Source organism: Protomyctophum parallelum (assembly GCF_964188405.1).
Source record: "Protomyctophum parallelum genome assembly, chromosome: 2".
In the NCBI taxonomy this organism is placed as follows: domain Eukaryota; kingdom Metazoa; phylum Chordata; class Actinopteri; order Myctophiformes; family Myctophidae; genus Protomyctophum; species Protomyctophum parallelum.
In genome coordinates this window covers 45,268,394-45,286,783 of record NC_139699.1, presented here as the reverse complement: position 1 = coordinate 45,286,783, position 18,390 = coordinate 45,268,394, and the positions used below count along the sequence as shown (strand labels likewise).

Here is an 18,390-nt window from a genome sequence, read left to right as displayed (position 1 = left end):
CTCAGTAAGGTTAGGCCAGCTCTGGGATCAGAGGCCCACAAGTGACAGTATGTATTGGTACATTTTGCAATGCACATCTTATTAATAGGATCCAACGCTGAGCCATAATCAGCGCCACAGTATGGAAATCCCTGATGTCATATGCCCATTCATGGGCATGCCCCTTTTGTGCCCATGGAGCTACAGTAACTGACTTGTTTGTGCCTGATGCCATTAAAACACATGGAGGTCAGACAACACACTCCATATTTGGGAGTAGCTGCATATTTCAGGGTGGTGTCTGTCAGCCCGTCATAAATGATGTCATCAGGGCATATATAGTGGCCACTACACAGAACATGCCAACAGATCACAGTTCAGTGTTTTATTTTGCAGTTCCCATTTTCCTCTTATCCCTTTTTGAGATTCTTAAAGTAAGTAACTTTCTGCTACCTGTGTTAGAGAAGCCTGACTTTGGGTCTTCCACCTATCCCTGGAATGGCTATTTCACACTGCAGGAAAGACTTGACCAATCCAATTACATTCACGGTGGTGCTGGTGTGTGAGAAATGTTGCACTGGACTGTGCATCGGGAAGGACCAAAGCAGCATGACGGTGTTGCTGTGTCAGTGGGATGCAAGGTGTACTTCTTTGGAGGCTGTTATCTTGATCCAGACAGACAGCAGATTGATGTCCATGTTTTTAACACTGTTTCTTTACGCTGGAAGAAGTTACCGTCAACTGGAAAAGAAAGTCCCCTTGATGTTCCTGTAGCTGTACTGATAGAACATATCATCTACACATGCGGGGGGGAATGTGTAAAAAATGATACTCCCGCCTTTCTTTATGCATTCGATGTCGACACCCACAAATGGTTCAAACCTGTAGTTTCCGGCACTGTTCCAGAGGAGAGGTGGTGGCACTCAGCCTGTGTCTTAGGGAAGGTCATGTATATCTATGGAGGGAGATTTAAACATGTGTATGAACTCGTTACTGACATCCACAGATTGGACACCAACACAATGGTCTGGTCTCTAATTGACACCAGGGGAACTGAGGCCCCCGCTTCACATTTCCACACTTCCACCATCATCGGGACAAAGATGTTTGTATTCGGGGGAAAGAGGAAGGGCCATCATGGCCGCGGTGTCCACCACCACATCAGAGTTTGACACAGAGACCAACCTCTGGCTGTACACACCTCCTGCAGAGCTTCAGCCAGACGCACGCACAGACCATGCAGCTTTCGCCTACAATGGAGAGCTGTACATATTTGGTGGCAATAAACACAACAAGCAGTGCAATGACATGTGGAAATTCAAACCAGAGACCATATCCTGGAAAAAGGTTGAGCTCTCCCAGAAGACCCTTGAGTGTTCCAAGTGTTCCATAGTGGGAGATCTTGCCATCTTCTTTAGAGGATATAACCTGTACATCTTAGACTTAAGTCCTAGTCTGAAGACGTTATGCAAGCTAGCAGTTATTCAGTACGCTCTGGATCAGTCTGAACTCCCACACGACATCAGATGGGAACTGAGAACCATGACTGTCGACAGCTACAGTAATGGACACAACAAAAGGATGCCTGGAAAAAGGCAGTTGTAACACCCATTTTTAAGGCTGGGGACCATTCAGATGTGGCAAACTATAGACCAATTAGCATGTTACCGGTTGTATCCAAAGTGGCTGAGAAATGGGTGGCAAAACAACTGACAGCTCATTTGAACTCGGACCACAATCCTCTGCACCCACTGCAATTCGGTTTTCGCTCCAACCATGCAACAGAAACAGCTGTTACTTTCTGGAAAGTGTAAAGTCGAAGTTAGATGCTATGGAGGCATAGTGGGCTGTGTATTTCTGGACCTCAAAAAGCCATTTGACACTGTACACCATCAGGTACTCCTGTCAAAGCTCTCCTTTAACTTCTCTAAAGAAATCAAATGGATGCACTCATATTTAACAAACAGGGACCAAAGTGTTCGTATTGGTACTGGTACTCAGTCAACATATCTTAACTGTAACATTGGAGTTCCTCAGGGATCAATACTGTAGTATACGGTGTAAGCGTTTTTAGAATAATATATAATGGCTTCTTTGTATATTATATATAGAAGCTGATATATGACTTTACTGACTGGCAGCGTATGGATCAACTTCTCAGCAATGAATAAATGCATCCAGAATACCAAAAGCAAAATGGCACAATTCAAAATAGGTTGTTGATTGAATATAATACATGGAGAGAGAAGAAAGTTCTCCATCTAGAACAGACATGGATCCAGGACAGGTTCCCACTCCCAGGTATCCAGGTGCCCACTCATCCAGGTGCCCACTCATCCAGGTGAACATTGACAGCCAGTTATAACCAGAGAATGTTACTAGATATCAGATTGTATTTCTTGTCTCCACCAGGCCGAAGGCATGGGGAGAGTATGTTTTGCACTCCCGTCCGTCCATCCTTCTGTGAACAGCTAATCTCCGGCACCGTTAATAATTGAGGATTATAATTGAAAATGTAGGTAAGCGGACGCATATTCTTCCAAGAACAATGATTTGTTTAAAAATCTGACATTTTTTCCCAAGTTAAAACTTGACAGTTTTCTGTCGTGTTATCTGCTGGTGTTGATCCAACGTCAAGTTTTAATGTTCTACACCCGCCAGATACAGTAGGCACTTGGACTTTCTAGCGCAAAGTCAAAGTGCATTGTGATTCTCACCAATGGGTTTGTACTTAATTGTAGTTAATTGTAGAAACACTAGGATGCCCATAGTGATTAGTACAGAATCACGAAAACATGTTTTAAGGATGTAACCATATCACAGGAATGTGATAACAAACTCCCACTAACACTCATGAGTCAAGAATTCACAAGAAGTGTTCGTTTGCAATGTTTTTAAAATGAAATGGCTTTGCGCTGACAATTTTTTACTTAAACCAATAACAGGGAAAGCAGCTGTCATTTTAGCTATATACGCTGCCATTTTTCAAAAATGGCAGACACTTTTTAAAGCCAACATTTACATGTATGACTACAATCTTTGCTTCTGGTGCCTGGAACAAAATATTTTGATGGAGTCTGCAGCCCATTTGGGGGTCCTTGAAAGTTTGAGAACCACTGATAGAACAAAACGAAATAGAACTCTTTGAAGACATTTGTAGAATAAGTCTTAAGGAGAATTCCATGCTAGAAGGCTTTCTTATCTTTATTTGTAGACTCGTTACATCCCCACCAAAGAGGTCCAGGTGTTTGTGCAAAAACGCAATGGCCATTTCCCCTACCATAAGCAGTCAATGAATTGGGCAAATTCGCTTATTTCCATTTGAGGGCTTAATAATGCCAATAATTAAGCCCATAATAGAAAGAAATAGCCAATAATGCGCTTTTGCACATAACACCTGGACCTCTTGGGGACTTAACTACTGTACAAATAAAGGCAAGAAAGCCTTCTAGCATGGACTTCTCCTTTAAAGGGTTAACACAAAGTGGCAAAGTTAGCATTCACCTGACCTGATGAAGGCCAGTGGCCGAAAGATTGTACTGATTATCAAGTAAAATATTTGTCGGCGGAGAGCAGTTTTGTAGATTCAATAAACCGTAACCCTTTGTAGGCAACAGCAGTAGCCAATTGGATTTGCGCAACCTTCACTTTTGAACAAAAAAAAACTATCCGGATGCAGTAAAGTAATGCTTCAACACCTTTATTGTGCCCAATCTGAACATCCTCCACATCTGTTAAGTAGCAGCAAACTTGGCAGACCACAATGAGGTAGACTTTAAACTCTAAAAAGCAGCTGGGCTAAAGACAAGAGAGCTCAGTATGACAAAACTTGAGGGTAAAGGAAAAGTAAAAAGGAAAGGAAAAAACAAAAAACTTAAATCAGACGGCTTTGTCTTTGGCACAGCTCAATATGCAATATTCTGGTCAACTGGAACATGAAGTCAATGCTATAAGAAAGCAGGGGTCCGTACAGTAGGTCTACTCAAAGCAGAGTGGGAGTTCTTACAATCAACAGGAGACAAGCAGCTGTTCCAATACCTGCCCCGTTCTGCCGATGTACAAAAAAATTAAAAACTACTGCCACCCCTCCTGAAGTGCAAATTAAAAAGTGCAACAATAAAACTATACAATCGTAAATGTCAATATTCTAGTCTCAGTAAGATCCATCAAATTTGATCGTAAAATGATGGGCGACCCAGTTGATGCCGAGTCCAGTGTTCATGTTTGCATTGGATTACATGACAACTGGACAAGCAAAGGCAGGCTAAAGTAGTACTTTAAACATTTTTGTGCCCGTTCAGTTATAACTCGGGGAAGGTTAAACGGAAATAAACAAAAAACAACCCCAAGGAATGTGTGTGGGGGCGGTGGAGAGGAAAAATAAGGGAGGGGAGAAAATTAAAAAGCCGCCAGATAGAATTGGTCAAAAGGTTTCCATGTCATGACTTAAAACTGTTTGTGTACAAATTAGTAAAAAACTGCGTAAAAATGTTTGAAATGCGACTGGTTAAATGAAGCCCATCTCTCATCTTCCAAAGTAAGAAAACACCAGCTGGCTTGCACAGGGAAAAAACTATTGCCAACTTGGGACTGGGAAAAAAAAAGAAAAAAAAAAGTAAATTTAAAGGCACTGTATGGCATTAGCCAATGACCGGCTATGAGACTTGCGTGATCGCTCTTCACAATGCAACACATGTAAAATGAAAAAATCAAAATAGGAAAACAGAAAAAAGGCATTTTCATTCACTTCCGAACCCTGGGCTGACACCCATCTTTCTGTCTGGCCACAGGTCTGGGAGACTGCATAAGAAAAGTGTGTGTAGGGGGAGGGAGGGGGGGTGGGGTGCGGGCCCTTGTCTATCCCAAACAAGGTCACTGTGCATAGTGCCATAGTAGTGAACAAGTAAACAGCAAAAATCTAGCAAGTGCAATCGTGAACCATCTTCTACAGTGTTTTTTTCCCCAGTGCCTGTGAAGAGTGCCGCAGTGTCCCTCACATGGGCTGTGAAGGACAGCTTGGCACTCGTGCTCTGCTTGGCGGGTAGCGTTCATACCCCCATCCATCCATCCATCCATCGGCGTGGCGCTCTCCGAATGAACACTCCTTCCGTGAAGGCTCTGGCTCTAGTTGGAGTCCCTGTTCTTCTGGTTGCGCATCAGGGGGCGATGGTTGCTCAGGATGTCCATCGAGTGCTGCCAATGCCAACAGGAGCGGCAGTAGTACTTGAAACAGGCCTGGAAACCGCAAGACGAGGACAGATGCATTATGGGTATATTCTCATGGATTATAGCAAAAACGTAAACTTTTTTTATTTTTTGCATGGCCAAGTCATTATGAAACTGGTGAATTATGTGAAAGCAGCCCCACACTAAGACCGTTTCCTAAGCCTTTAACACTGTTGATTTCATCGACTAAAACGAAAAAATGGTCGGACTACCTTTTTTCACTGACGAAAACTAAATGGAAACTAAATGAAAACTAAGCTATGATGACTAAAACTAAGACTTAATACATTAACAATTGTCAAATAAAAACTAGACTAAAATGTTAGGAAGGGACTAGTGGACACTTTGCAGGTTGCACGCTGCGACGCGTTGTGAATTGTAGATAGGCCCGCCAAAATAAACTTTAGTCGACTAAATCAACTGTAGGTTTAGTCTACCGATACTGACGTCAGACTTCGGTGCTCTATGTTCTAAATTAAATGTACAGATAAAAAAATGCTTAAACTAAAATGCTTAGTTTAGTGTACAATTAAATTAAATGTCCAAAATATGTATACCGGTACGTATGAACAAGGCAATGGCACCTTGTGTGCTTTTGAACTCAGCCATTATAGAAATGGGTGCACTTAAATATTGCCGAATAATGAAACAAAAAAAGCAGTATTAAAATGCTAGAACTTGTAGGAGAAGTGATGGACTCACCTGGTCTCTGCAGAAGAACGGCCCAGCCTGGCGACTGCAAACTTGGCACATGGAATCTTCCAGATAGGGGTCAATCTGGACCTGGAGGACAGAGGGACCACACTGCTCAGTTCTCAGTCCACAGGGCTAAGGTTAATTAAATAAGGTTAGGAAGCTTGATTGAGACCAGGAAGTTGTACAAATTTGGGCATGTACAACTCCCTGGTCTCAATTGCGCATGTTTATTTCCTTCCATGGAGCAACATGGAGTCCACCGTACGGTCTTCGCTTCCTAACCTTATTTAATTAACCTTGGCTAGGGCTAAGCCCAAGCATGAAACATGACTAGTTGTCAACGGTTAAAACATTCACCTTCTTTGTAAACTTGGGGGTTTTGATCTCCACAAACGCTGCACAAACAGCCTTCAGGTAACTGCGCTGATTGTTGAAGGTGACACGCCCAGAGCCTGCAAATAAACGGATGAGAAAGGTCTTAAGCAAAGGTTAAAATGACAATCATCGACCATTTGTATAGTCGCAAGTCAACGTACACATTTATTTTTTATATTATAATGCAACTGATGGGTGGTTTACCTATGAACCTAGATTACCAAGGCACCACACTGCTTCTATACATGTATATTACCTTGCGTTTAACTCACTCTGGTTTAAGAGTGAGTCAGCCAAGTACACAAAAAGTACAACCGAGAAACGTGTCACACATCATGTCTCAATAACTCACCTATGGGGTATTTATGCTTGTCCGTGTCGATGCCAGCGTACATGACCCCGCCAAAGAGGTCGTTCATGATGCTGGCGAGGGCCTCTGCGTTCAGCATACCATGCAAGGCACCCACAAACACGGTCTTGCTGGGGTCCAGACGCTGGGATGGGCAGCGCACGTAGTTACTGTCTGAGATCACCCAGGGAATGACCTGCACCTGCACACAGGAGCAAAGGACGGGACCAGGAGGCATTAGCAGATCAATTAAAACTCTTGAACCCTAGCATCCCAATTATTCTAGGGCAAAGATTTGTCAAATAGAAACCATCTACAAGCTCATGAAGTATTCATTGATTCACTTTGATAGGCCAAGTCCTATTATTACATTTGTGAAACAGACAGACTGAAAGGTAAACAAAGAACCGATCATCAAACAGAATATAAATATATACAATATAATAATCTGTAAACGCCACATTATAGGATGCCAGGCCAACAATGACCTGGCATCCATCTACAACATCTGAATTACATTTTAGCCTTTGGAAAAGCCTGCAAGGTTGTCTATTCAACTTTTATATAAACATTGAAATCCAGTTAATGTTCCTCCATTTATGACTTTGTAGCACAACAACCCATGGAGAAAATGATATGCAGCAGTTCATACTCTCGACTGTGGAGGGCAGCAGAATCTAGAAGCCTTTAGTTTTAAAATAGTCCCCTGTGGTATCAAGACTCTTCAGAATCCTGGGGGAACAACCCTGATTCTGCCGAGAACAAACAGTTTATTCCGTGGATTGATAGTTCATATACCGGACATTAGGAAAAACCTAAAATGACAAGTTATCAAGCTAATTTTGAATTAGTTTTAATAAAAGTAAAATGCTGCATTAAATACTATAGATACAAGTGATTAGGGATGAGTCATGATCAAATATTCCAATAATCGTCCAAGAAAGCCGGGGGGGGGGGGGGGGGGGGGGGGGACTATTAAAAGCTGGATATTCACAGTTCAGCATTGCAAAAGCCAACATTTTATTCACTTCTTTTTTTACATAAGACATTAGAAACTGTTTATAATCGGACAGTGCTGCGAGGGCCACTGTCTGTATAGTTTGTTAAAATTGAGGTTAAACTGTTAACCCATTTTGGACTGAGGCAGATTCTAAAAACGCAGAATGGTTAAAACACCTAAAGGGGTATCCCGCCCAGAATGGGTTTAAATGTTAAATGGCAATGCATGGTGTAGTTGTAGTTAGGCAAGCGAGGCTTCCCTCCCCCATCCACTCCCATTGTCTGTCAGAAATCCTTGAGGGTTGATTTCACCCAAACACCGTTAAGTTATGAGTCTGTAATTTATGCTCCGTCCCACAGCAGCGTCGCATGCAAAAACTGCCATCATGTGATTTATTGTGAGCTTGCATTTCTGATATTTTCGACAGATGAAACAATTGTGCAAACAAAGTATGACTCAGACTTTCCTTCAGTTCAATGGAAATGAAACCAAATCCATTTAGTTCAAAAACTCAATTGTTTCTGTTACACTGGGTGGCATTTTACTATAGATTGGGGCATCAGATATATATATATATATATATATATATATTATCAAAATGGCAGTGAACCAAGTGGCTAAATATGTTTTTTTTTGTACACCGATTTCTTTATTATTTACTATACTCTTACTAGACGCCAGGAAATTACATCTGGCCACAAAGGATCACAGGATCTATTGAATGTGAAGGGGAGGGGTGACAAACTGACATTGAGCCTATACGACACAGTATGGCATCCCCTAGTATTCCCGCCATGAATGTAGCGTTGCACCAGTGTTGATTTCGTCGACTAAAACTAAGACGAAAAATGTTTTTCCACTGACAAAAATGAGACTAAATTAAAACTAAGCTAGGATGACTAAAACTAAATATATTGACAATTGTCAAATAGAAACTAGACTAAAATGTTAGGAAGGGACTAGTGGACAAGAGATCCAGTATAAGTCATTTTAGTTGCACACTGAAAATAGCAGATCTACAAGCTTACAAACCCAAGGCCCGCCAAACTAAATAAACTGTAGATTCAGTCAACTAAAACTAAATGAAAACTATTCAAGAGACTATGACCAAAACCAAAATCTGCTGCCAAAAACGTGACACTCACATCCTTGCATCGCATCCTGCGGCTGGACATCTTGAAGTAGTACTCTCCACTGTCCTCCGGGTGGAGCAGGTCCTGGGTGCAGGCCTGCAACAGTCCACGCACCGACTTCTCGTTCTCAAACACCAGGTAAACATAGCCTGCAACACGCGACAGGAATGCTTTAGTGTTTCAAAGCATTGCATGTCCATAATACTCAGGCAGGGAAAGACCTCAAAATAATGTACATATTACCAAAATTCCCTTTTTTTTTTACCTGACATTTACAATTATAATGCAGTGCAAATGTGATTGATAGCACAACTCCACATGGCTACACGTTCAACTAGAAGTTTAATGTAGGCCAGCGTTTCTCAAATGGGATTCCATTATAAAAAGTCTGATATTGGTTGTGAATAATTTATCCCATGGTTCATAAAGTGCACAAAGACCTGCACACCGTCTGCACTTGCAATACGAACTTTATTTATAGGCAACGTGTCGGTCAAAGACCTTCTTCAGGCATCTTTAGGTCTTTGACCAAAACATTTCCTATAATAAATAAAGTTTGTATTGCAAGTGCAGACGGTGTGCGGGTCTTTGTGCATTCTTCTGAATACATTGAGCCCTGCATACACACCCGCCTCAGAGCATACTGGTGTGCATAAGACTTTGTTGCCTATTCCATGGTTCATAAAAATCTGCATCTGGTAATCATATTATAAAGTTTGAATTTCTTTTACCTTTTAATACAAAAGACCACCCACCAATAAAAGAGAAGTTGCCAGCTGTACCTTCGCTGCATGATTTATTTATTTTTACCAGACCCCGAGTGAGAAAAAAGAAAATTGGTTGGAACATACAACTGAAAAAAGGAGAACCAAAAGTGTTGGTGCTGTATGGTGATGGGGTTAATATAATAATATTGTAGCAGGGGTGATTGGGTGGTGGTGCAGAGTTGACAAGTCGCCTCAAATCCCCAGGTGACGGTGTGCACTCACCAAAGTGCAACCTTGGATCCAGAAGTAGTAATGTAAAATGCATAGCCTACCAGCCTGTCGTTACCTTTGGGCATATTACCTTTGGGAGGGCAGCGGGGGTGTTTGCCATCCTTACCCGGCCACTCCACACTCAGAGGGCCATAACCGCTGAAGGTGTTGATCAGACCAGCTAAAAGCAAAACACAATTTAAGTTATAAAATATATTTCACCACTTGTGTAAACCAGTGTTTATTTCGTAGACCAAAACTAAGACGAATAATGTTCGTCGGCCACCTTCTTCCACTGATGAAAACTAAGACTAAATATATACTGACAAGTCAGTCAAAGACTAAAATGTTAAGGGACTATAGTGGACAAGAGATCCTGTCTGAAAGTGATGCCGTCATTACGACGGCATCAAGGCCCGCCTAAATACATTTTGTTCGACTAAATAAACTGTAGATTTAGTTTACTAAAATCTTATATTTAGTAGACTAAAAAAACACTAAAACATTCCAGGTGACTAAAGACTAAATGAAAGCTATTCAAGAGACTGACTATCACCAAGATTTGCAGCCAAAAACACTGGTGTATACTGTATAGAGCAGTGGTTTTCAACCCTTTATTCTGCAATAGAGCCACAGACTTCAGGCCCTAAATCTAAAGTATATTCTTTGGATAAGATCTTGTCCACAATCCCATGCTGTATTGCTGTGGTACCATAGGAGAGACAATAAGGAAACGATAAAAATTATAATTCTTCTACATTTTCAAATTGTGTAGACTTAGTAAGTAATGCTAAGTAATGCAGTTGTTCAATAATTTATCTCCAGAGTTAAAGATCTATAAGGGTCCATTTTGTCACCAACTCTCCTTTAGCTGGAGACAACCCAGAACCCACTCAAGGACCACAGTGGTCCACGGACCACTGGTTGAGAACCATTAGTATAGAGCATCACTCTGTAGAAGACAGATTTACAGTACCTAGCAGGTCTTATTGATGTGGGAGCAAACCTAGTCTCACACGCAAGACTGTTTCCCACAATTTGAATATATTTTTTTGCCTTGTGGGAGAGAGAGATGGGGAGTGACACACGGCAAAGGCCGTCAGGCTCGGGAGTCGAACCGGCGGCTTGACGGTTGAGCCAACGTCCGGGCCACCTCCCACAATTTTCAACGCTTACATCATACAGTCTGGAGCGCAGACGCTCTGTGAAAATGATCAGAGGATACAACGGCTGCGACGTCTGCTCTATGCTTAAGTTTAGTCTTTAGAGTCACACAAATATGTCTCAATTTAAATAATCAAAGCATATATTGCTTGCTGCTTATCATAAATGAAAATGTAAAAATATTTTCATGAACAAATCACAGCTTCCGTTCTCAGATTTCAGCCGTGTAGTTCCAGACTACAGCATTCATAGATTGCGGAATAGCTGTCTGGCTACACGTGACAAGAGGAAACCCAAAGTAAACATGGATAACATGCAAACCCGGCCGACCGTCTGTCTCTGAGGAAACCGTATGAGTCACCACAGCAACAAAAATTGTGATTCAAGGCAGTTAATTTTGAAGCAAATTCTTTTTCAAGAATTCCAACAATATTGTTCACCCTCTGGTGAGAATACGTCCGTCAGTGTCCACTGACCGTACCTTCAGTGATGTCCCAGGGAACGCCTCCAAGAAACACTTTACAGGAGTACAGAGGATTCTTGTCGTTTCTGGGAGGAAGCTGGCCACTCCAGGTGAACGTGGCTTCGTTCACAGCTGAAAAACAAAGCCAAAATAAACCGATACTACTTCTCGGCCTAAAGCCCTTGACCCAATTACTTCTCCAAAGTGAGTGACACCCACAACACCAGAGGGAGCGACCATGACCTGGTACTATCCAAATTTAGAATTTCCGATACAGCGGGAAATTCTTTGAATGCAGTTATGCCATTTTTCACCCCACCGGATTTTATCCCAGTCCGGCAGCCGAGGTGGACGGGTAGGAAATTTGGTATATAGTCTTTTATTGGCCCAATCTACATACATTCATGAATCCACTTGCTGACTGGCTGTCAGTATAGAGCAATTTATTTTATAGGGGTTTCTTGTGACCCTACTATTAACATCCTATGGCAGGCACAAATGTCAAACTTTCCTTTTGCTTAAGTAGCATGTGACATGTCAATCTAGGGGGTTTTCGTGATTCTGAATCCATTCCAAGCATTAGTTTTGCACAAAATACTGCCATAGGATGTTAATGGTAGGGTCACAAGAAACCCCTATAAAACAATTGCCCAATACCGACAGCAAGTGGATTCATGAATGTATATAGACAATATTTTAGGCCAATTAAAACAAAAATACAAAATTTCCCACTTTAAATAAGGAGCCCTGTCGGCTGCCAGACTATAAGAGAAGTAGGAGTAGAATTCTGATCAGCTGACAATGAGTCTACTTGAACCCCAGCATCCCTATTCTGGGCACGTCATGATTTTAACGGTAAACCAACATTAAGCGAAAATCTAAAAGCCACACAATTGCATTGCAAGATTAACAATAAATCATTATGACACGATTAATGAATTCCCCCTAAACTTCTATTGTGTGATTCACCTGCAGCCTGTCTGTGCAGGCGAGCCTCCCTCTCGATGCTGAAGGTGTCGTCGTGCTGGTCCAGCAGGTCCAGACCGGGCCACAGGGAACCGGTGGGCCAGCGGCGGGACAAGGCCATGGAAGAGGGGCTGGCACTGGGCGGCGGGGTCAGGGGGGAGCTGCAGTCCTGGGGCTCCAGGAGACGAGAGCCCAGGCGCAGCGAATCCTTCTGCATGCTGGACATCAGGTAAGGCAGGGGAGGGGAGATCCTCAAGGTCGACTGGGGAAACGAGACAGTCGCACCACATTAAAACAATGAGAATTCCAGACTAGTTTCTTAAACTGATGTTATATCCCAGGCCAGAACAAGTGAAATTCATCCCAGTCCACAGCAGCTCAGAGCGTGAGGGGTGGGGTCTTTATCACTGGAAAATTCCGTTCCACAGTGTTTGTATCCCAAATGGGCCATCATAGTAGACTACGATAGCCTAAAAGGGACTTTGGATGAAATCATGGGTAAAAAGTAAAAACTCTTGCGAGACTTCCGGAAGTGCGCATCTACTCAAACACTGGAGCAGTTTGAGCCTAGACCTAATGCTCCTTTAACTGGGGGGGGGGGGGGGGGGACGACACATGGAAACTTTATGCTGTACATCTCGAGCCAGACCGATAAATCCGCTACATTTTTGACAACGCTGGTATTGGAAATTATGCAGTCAATTTATATATATTTTAAATTTGGCAGATCTATAAGCTCACGACACATGATGTGAGCTTTTGAATAAGGCAACAGAATATATTACAAATAATACATTTGGTCAAAACAGTCAGGCTCTAGTTACAGTACTTTGTTCAGCCTGATTTTCTTTGGAAAAAAAAAAAGAAAACTTTTCGTTTCAGTAAATCCAGACATACCAGCAGGTCACACAGATGCTCAGAGCCAGAGCTGAAGCCGCTGGTCTCCGAGTCCCCTGGGCTGCTGGAGCGGGAGTCCATGAAGGATCGCGAGTCGAGGCGGCTGGTCATGCGAGCCATGCCAGGGAACTTGTCCAGGAAGTCGGCAGGTGAGCCCACAGGCTCGTTGGCCACTGGGTAGCCCGGAGGTTTGCCCAGGATGTTATGCAGGGGACTGTTCAGCATTCCTAGCACTGGGCAGGGGTAGGACAAACAGTGACACAGCATTTACAGGCTGGAATGGATAAGTGTGGCCTTTCCCCCCCTATATATATATATATATATGACTCAACAGTTAACAGTTTCCTCATCACAGACAACATCGGATGAGCTATAAATATGATTACATATCGCCACAGACGTTCGGACGAGTCCCTAGTTTAATAATGATTTTTACGTCGCATCCAGGCAATGGTTTGCTTCCACATTGGCGATGTCATGTTATTTCAGAATTGAGCTCAGTTTAAGGTAGTTTCCATGTTTTCAGAGGTCAATAAAACACCACATCGTGGGACCCTTTCCAGTGCTTGAAAACAAAAGTATGTGCCCTGTGCCACGGACATGATTCCGTGTTCCCAGAAGTGTGTACATTTCGGTGGTCTGGCTTCTTAAAGGATCCGGGCTGAAAACCATGGCACACTGAGCCAATAGTGTCATCTAGTGGCGGCAGGGAAGGAGTTTTAAGAACCAACATTAGGACCCAAAGAAGGACCAACATTAGGAACCAATTATAGGCAATACTACCTCTAAGGGCACAAAATGGATTACTCAGAATGAGCAAACTGGTGAACAACAAACTGACGTTTCAGTTGGGTGTCATAGCCATTTATGAGGCGAGTAAGCGTCTGGTCACTGCAGACAGCTGAGCTGCCACACTGCAACTGTAAGGTTCTATAATTGCGTATGTGGAAGCGGAATGGGTATGCAAGATCACTGCCAACAAGCTGTGATCTTAGAAACACTCCCAAGCATCTACAAATGCAATTCCCACTTTGTGCAACTAGAATACCTTGATTAACCAAAGTCAGTGGGGTTGAAGGTAGGCCATGTGTCGTTAACCATTCAAACCCTATATACACACACACACACACGGGTACGCTAGCCTTTCCCTCTAGACCAAATCTTTCCCGAAAATAGTCGATCTACAAGGTCACAACAGACATGACACGTTGAGAGCTTGTAGAGCAGACACCAAATGTTTGCCCCAGGCCCAGAATAAGGACGATAGAGTTCAAGTGGTTAGGCATCTGTGATCCACAGTGATGCGACTGCGATTGCTGAACAGTGGCCGATTTAGGTGCTTGCTATTTTTTATAAGAGTGGGTCAGCAGAAAAACAAACAAAAAAAAAAACATGGCAAATGATACTGTGGTCTTGTAGCAGAACGTGCAGAATGAGTTGGAATATTCTGCTTTAGGCAGCAATCAGAGCTCTGGCCCACTTTGCAGGCCCAGTTTAGAGCTATGCTCTTAATGAAAACTTTTGTCTGGTTCATTGGCATGGACGTGTGCCAGCCTGACCACAGCGCCACAAATGGGTCAGATCACAAATGGGTGGGGAAACCTTTAGTCATTGGCATTACCTTCAAGGCCACCAAAAGTAGCCATCTAAATATGGTGGTACTGTGTCTGTAAACAGACAGTACCACTCACATTAAACAGCAGCGCATATGATATCAGATCAGGTGAAGACTGTATAACTGATCATACACAAAAACATTTACATAAATATATACACAATTACGCACACACACCTTTACTTGCACAGTATAAAGATGTGAGTATTTCGATGTCAAATCAGTCAATTCATGACACTGGAAATGTTAATAGTTTAGCCAACACTAGTTTTGTCAAACCAATACGCAACAGGTACTGCAAAGCTTAAACAAATAAGATAAATCTGTAAGATCATACAAATTGACAGGCTACAAGTTTGCTTCCACACATCAAGTATACAGGCATGAAATGTATACAAAAACCCGACCCCCCAAAAAGACACAATGGCAGCTAAATGTTTTGCGGTCTCACTGAATTTGTTTACCCTGACTGATTGCCAAAGGTGCAGCAGAGCGAAACTGCCACATCATCGCCTCTACCAATGCTACACAAAAAATACCCACACACCCAGGGGATGAAGAGAACAGCTCACAAAAACCAACAACTAAAGCTGTACAGTAAAAATAGCAGTAACAACACAGCCCAACATCTGAAGAACTATTAGCATGGATCATACAAACCGGCCTTTACTACACAAACAATTGTCCCTTTATTTACCTTCAGCTCATGCAACCACAGTCCCATGGTCACATAACGGGTCCTGTCCTACAATAGCAGTTATTGTACAATAAAAGAGGATCTTGGTACAGTACTCACTAGAGGCTGAGTTAGCTTGGGCGGCGGCGGCGGCATGGGCTCCACTGGTGGTGTTGTATGTGGACCGTTCTGTGTCCTGGCTGCTCCAGGGGCGCTCCCAGCCAGTCAGATTGAGAGACTGGAGGCCCAGGCCGAGGTCTGTGACATCCAGAAGGCCTCTGGGGGATGACATCTCCTGGGAGAGTGACATACCACCACCGCCACCAGCACTGCAGCTGGGAAAGAGCATCCTGCTGCCTACCACAGCAGACAGCTCTGATTCTTTCCGATCTGACGTCCAGAACAGAGGGAAAAATAAAAAAGAAAGTACAAATTAAAAAATACAAAAAAAAAGACAAAGTATTAAGACAGCCAGAAATACCAGCAGTTACTACACTCTGCATTCATGTTCTAAGAAGAGAGCAGTGAGAGCTGACACTTTCTAGAAACAGCCTCTGTACAGGAAAAAAAAAACATGTATAAACCAAATCCAAGTGACAGAACCAATATCCCATCATGGTAATCAATCATCCCGTCTCTCAACCTCCCCTGGTTGGCGGCAGGGCGAGCTAACCTGCCACTGTTCCTGGTGCCACTGCCATGCATCTCCGTCCGCATCACTGGCCCACCTAGCAGCATGTGACCCAGCTGCTCACGCACTCACACACCCCTGCTAATGACATCAGCTGCACGCGCACACACACACCCTTTCCCCTGTTCGCTCTCTTAGCAACTGTGTAATGAAAAATTCCTGTAGATGTTGGCTAGCCAATACATCCCCTCTCTAGTAGGCACAGCTCATTTTGAATGGAGTCGACAGATCTCTCTGCTGCTACTGCTCGCCGTCTAGCCTCTTTGGAGTGAGCTGGCAAAACAGCACAGTAGGGGAGGGGCAGATGAGAGGCAGAGCTACAGCAGCATGGGGAGGTACATGAGCAGCTGACACTGCAGTGAGACTTAAAAATACAAAGTTGGTTGGATTTTAGACATGGGCCAAACATCCTGATGTTGAAAAGGTTTTGACCGGACAATAATGGGTTCTTTAATCATTGATTGGGTCATTTAAATTCCCTGGAGTTCTCACAGTATCCCACCACTCACAGAATAGCAATGCAGACACAGGCCCTTGCTACAGTGGCAGCTGCTGACGGATCAGATGTTTGGAGGACTGAACAAGTTGCAATGCCAGCTCCGCCCATCGCTCTTCAGGCCTGGAAAGCCTCCAACTGCTAGCTACAGCCCTGATTCAGCAACTCCCCACAGGCCAGAGAGAGAGAAGGGGGGTGGGGTGGGGAGAAGGGGGGTGGGGTGGGGGTGATATACCAGCTAAGGCAGCCATACTAAAAGTTTGGTTGGAGCTGGATTCCACTGCCAGACTGACTCGGCATCGTTTTCCAAATCAAACTAATGGGGTCAAACGAGAGTTATAGGACATGGGCTACTGCTACTCTATGGAGTGTCTGGTGTCGGTTTCATATTCATTCAATCTTATAAATAGACCTCACTATACTCATTTAATGGTTATTCATTTAAGGATGGGGGATTGGGGGGGTGAATTTGAGATCATGACTTGTGTCAGTGTCATGCTCAACTCAAAGGAAAGCTACTTTTAATTATGGCGAAAGCCTCATAAGTATGCAAGTGCTGCAATGCAGCATGAATCAGCTGCTGGCACCTGAATCATAAGATGGATTTCATAAGACAATTTCTGAATTTTGCATAAAAAACAAAGTTAAAAGCACTTTTCTATGGAGCCACGGCATTCGCTCAAATGAGTCTTGTTCTCCATGAATAGACCACAAGTGGGTCCAGGGACCCCCATGCAAGTGTTCCAGGGGCCCCCAGAAAAATTAAGTCAAGGTTAAACACTCAAGCCAAATTTATTTCCGGCTAGCCAAACTACAAGCTTGCAATGCCATGTGAGCTAGCCGCAATTTGAAACACTAAAATGTTTTAATAATTGGATGAATCTAGAGTTGCAATACCCTCCATTGACAGCCCATTGATCAAATTGAAATTTCCGATCTGCTGGTATTACACGAATACAGCTCACCAACATTGCAGCTGTAGGGCAAGTTGAAAAATCTTTTAATCTGCAAAGCGTTTAAAAATCCACTGTAGACATGTTATGAGCTACTTTCTCAAGAAATTCTGTGCAGGTAGAGTTCACCTGCAGTGTCACTGAACAGCCCTGCGTACCACCCGTTTCAAATTTGCACATAATGCAGGAGGCAGCAGCACAAAGGAGTGCTTCCAAACTCCCAACACTTAGAAAGTAGCCCATAAACATGTCTATGGTGGATTTTTATTAAACAAACGCTTTGCAGATTTAAAGAGGATATAATCAAGCCTGCCATAGAGCTGCAATGTTGGCGAGTTTAACGTCATTTAATACAAGCAGATCAGACATTTCAATTTGATCAATGGGATGTCAATTGATGATATTCACACAGCTGCCATTCTGCCAGCAAGGTGATACCTAGGTGACACTTGCCATAGACAACCTGTTCATCCAAACAGAAAAGTCCTCTAATTATATTAAACATCAAAATCACCAACATTGCAGCTGTTGGAGTTAGGAAGTGCTTGTTGACTATCACTCAACAGCCCATGCTGGAAGTAGCTCATAAAATGTCTATGGCGAATTTGTATTAAACAAAAACTTTACAGATTGAAAGAGGATAATTCAAGCTTTCCCTACAGCTGCAATGTTGGTGATTTTGACGTTTAATATATTTACTTTTCTGTTTGGATGAATGGGCTCTTTATGGGAAG

The 18,390-nt window shown here is 43.0% G+C and overlaps 1 protein-coding gene across 2 annotated transcripts; it reads right to left on the bottom strand.

Moving 5' to 3' along the window:
* Window positions 1-3,663: 3,663 nt before the first annotated feature.
* cpeb1b (cytoplasmic polyadenylation element binding protein 1b) lies at window positions 3,664-16,467 on the bottom strand. Of its 2 annotated transcripts, none has more exons than XM_083793303.1 (11): window positions 16,190-16,467; window positions 15,637-15,906; window positions 13,226-13,458; window positions 12,332-12,590; window positions 11,381-11,494; window positions 9,812-9,916; window positions 8,771-8,907; window positions 6,629-6,827; window positions 6,259-6,353; window positions 5,908-5,988; window positions 3,664-5,214 (listed from the first exon to the last, which is right to left on the bottom strand). In XM_083793303.1, the coding sequence occupies exons 1-11, from the start codon at window positions 16,215-16,217 to the stop codon at window positions 5,104-5,106; spliced, it is 1,632 nt and encodes a 543-aa protein (XP_083649429.1). In that variant the 5' UTR covers window positions 16,218-16,467; the 3' UTR covers window positions 3,664-5,103. The 2 variants fall into 2 exon arrangements, with proteins under 2 accessions (XP_083649429.1, XP_083649430.1); XM_083793304.1 differs by having other exon boundaries at window positions 9,827-9,916.
* Window positions 16,468-18,390: the final 1,923 nt, after the last annotated feature.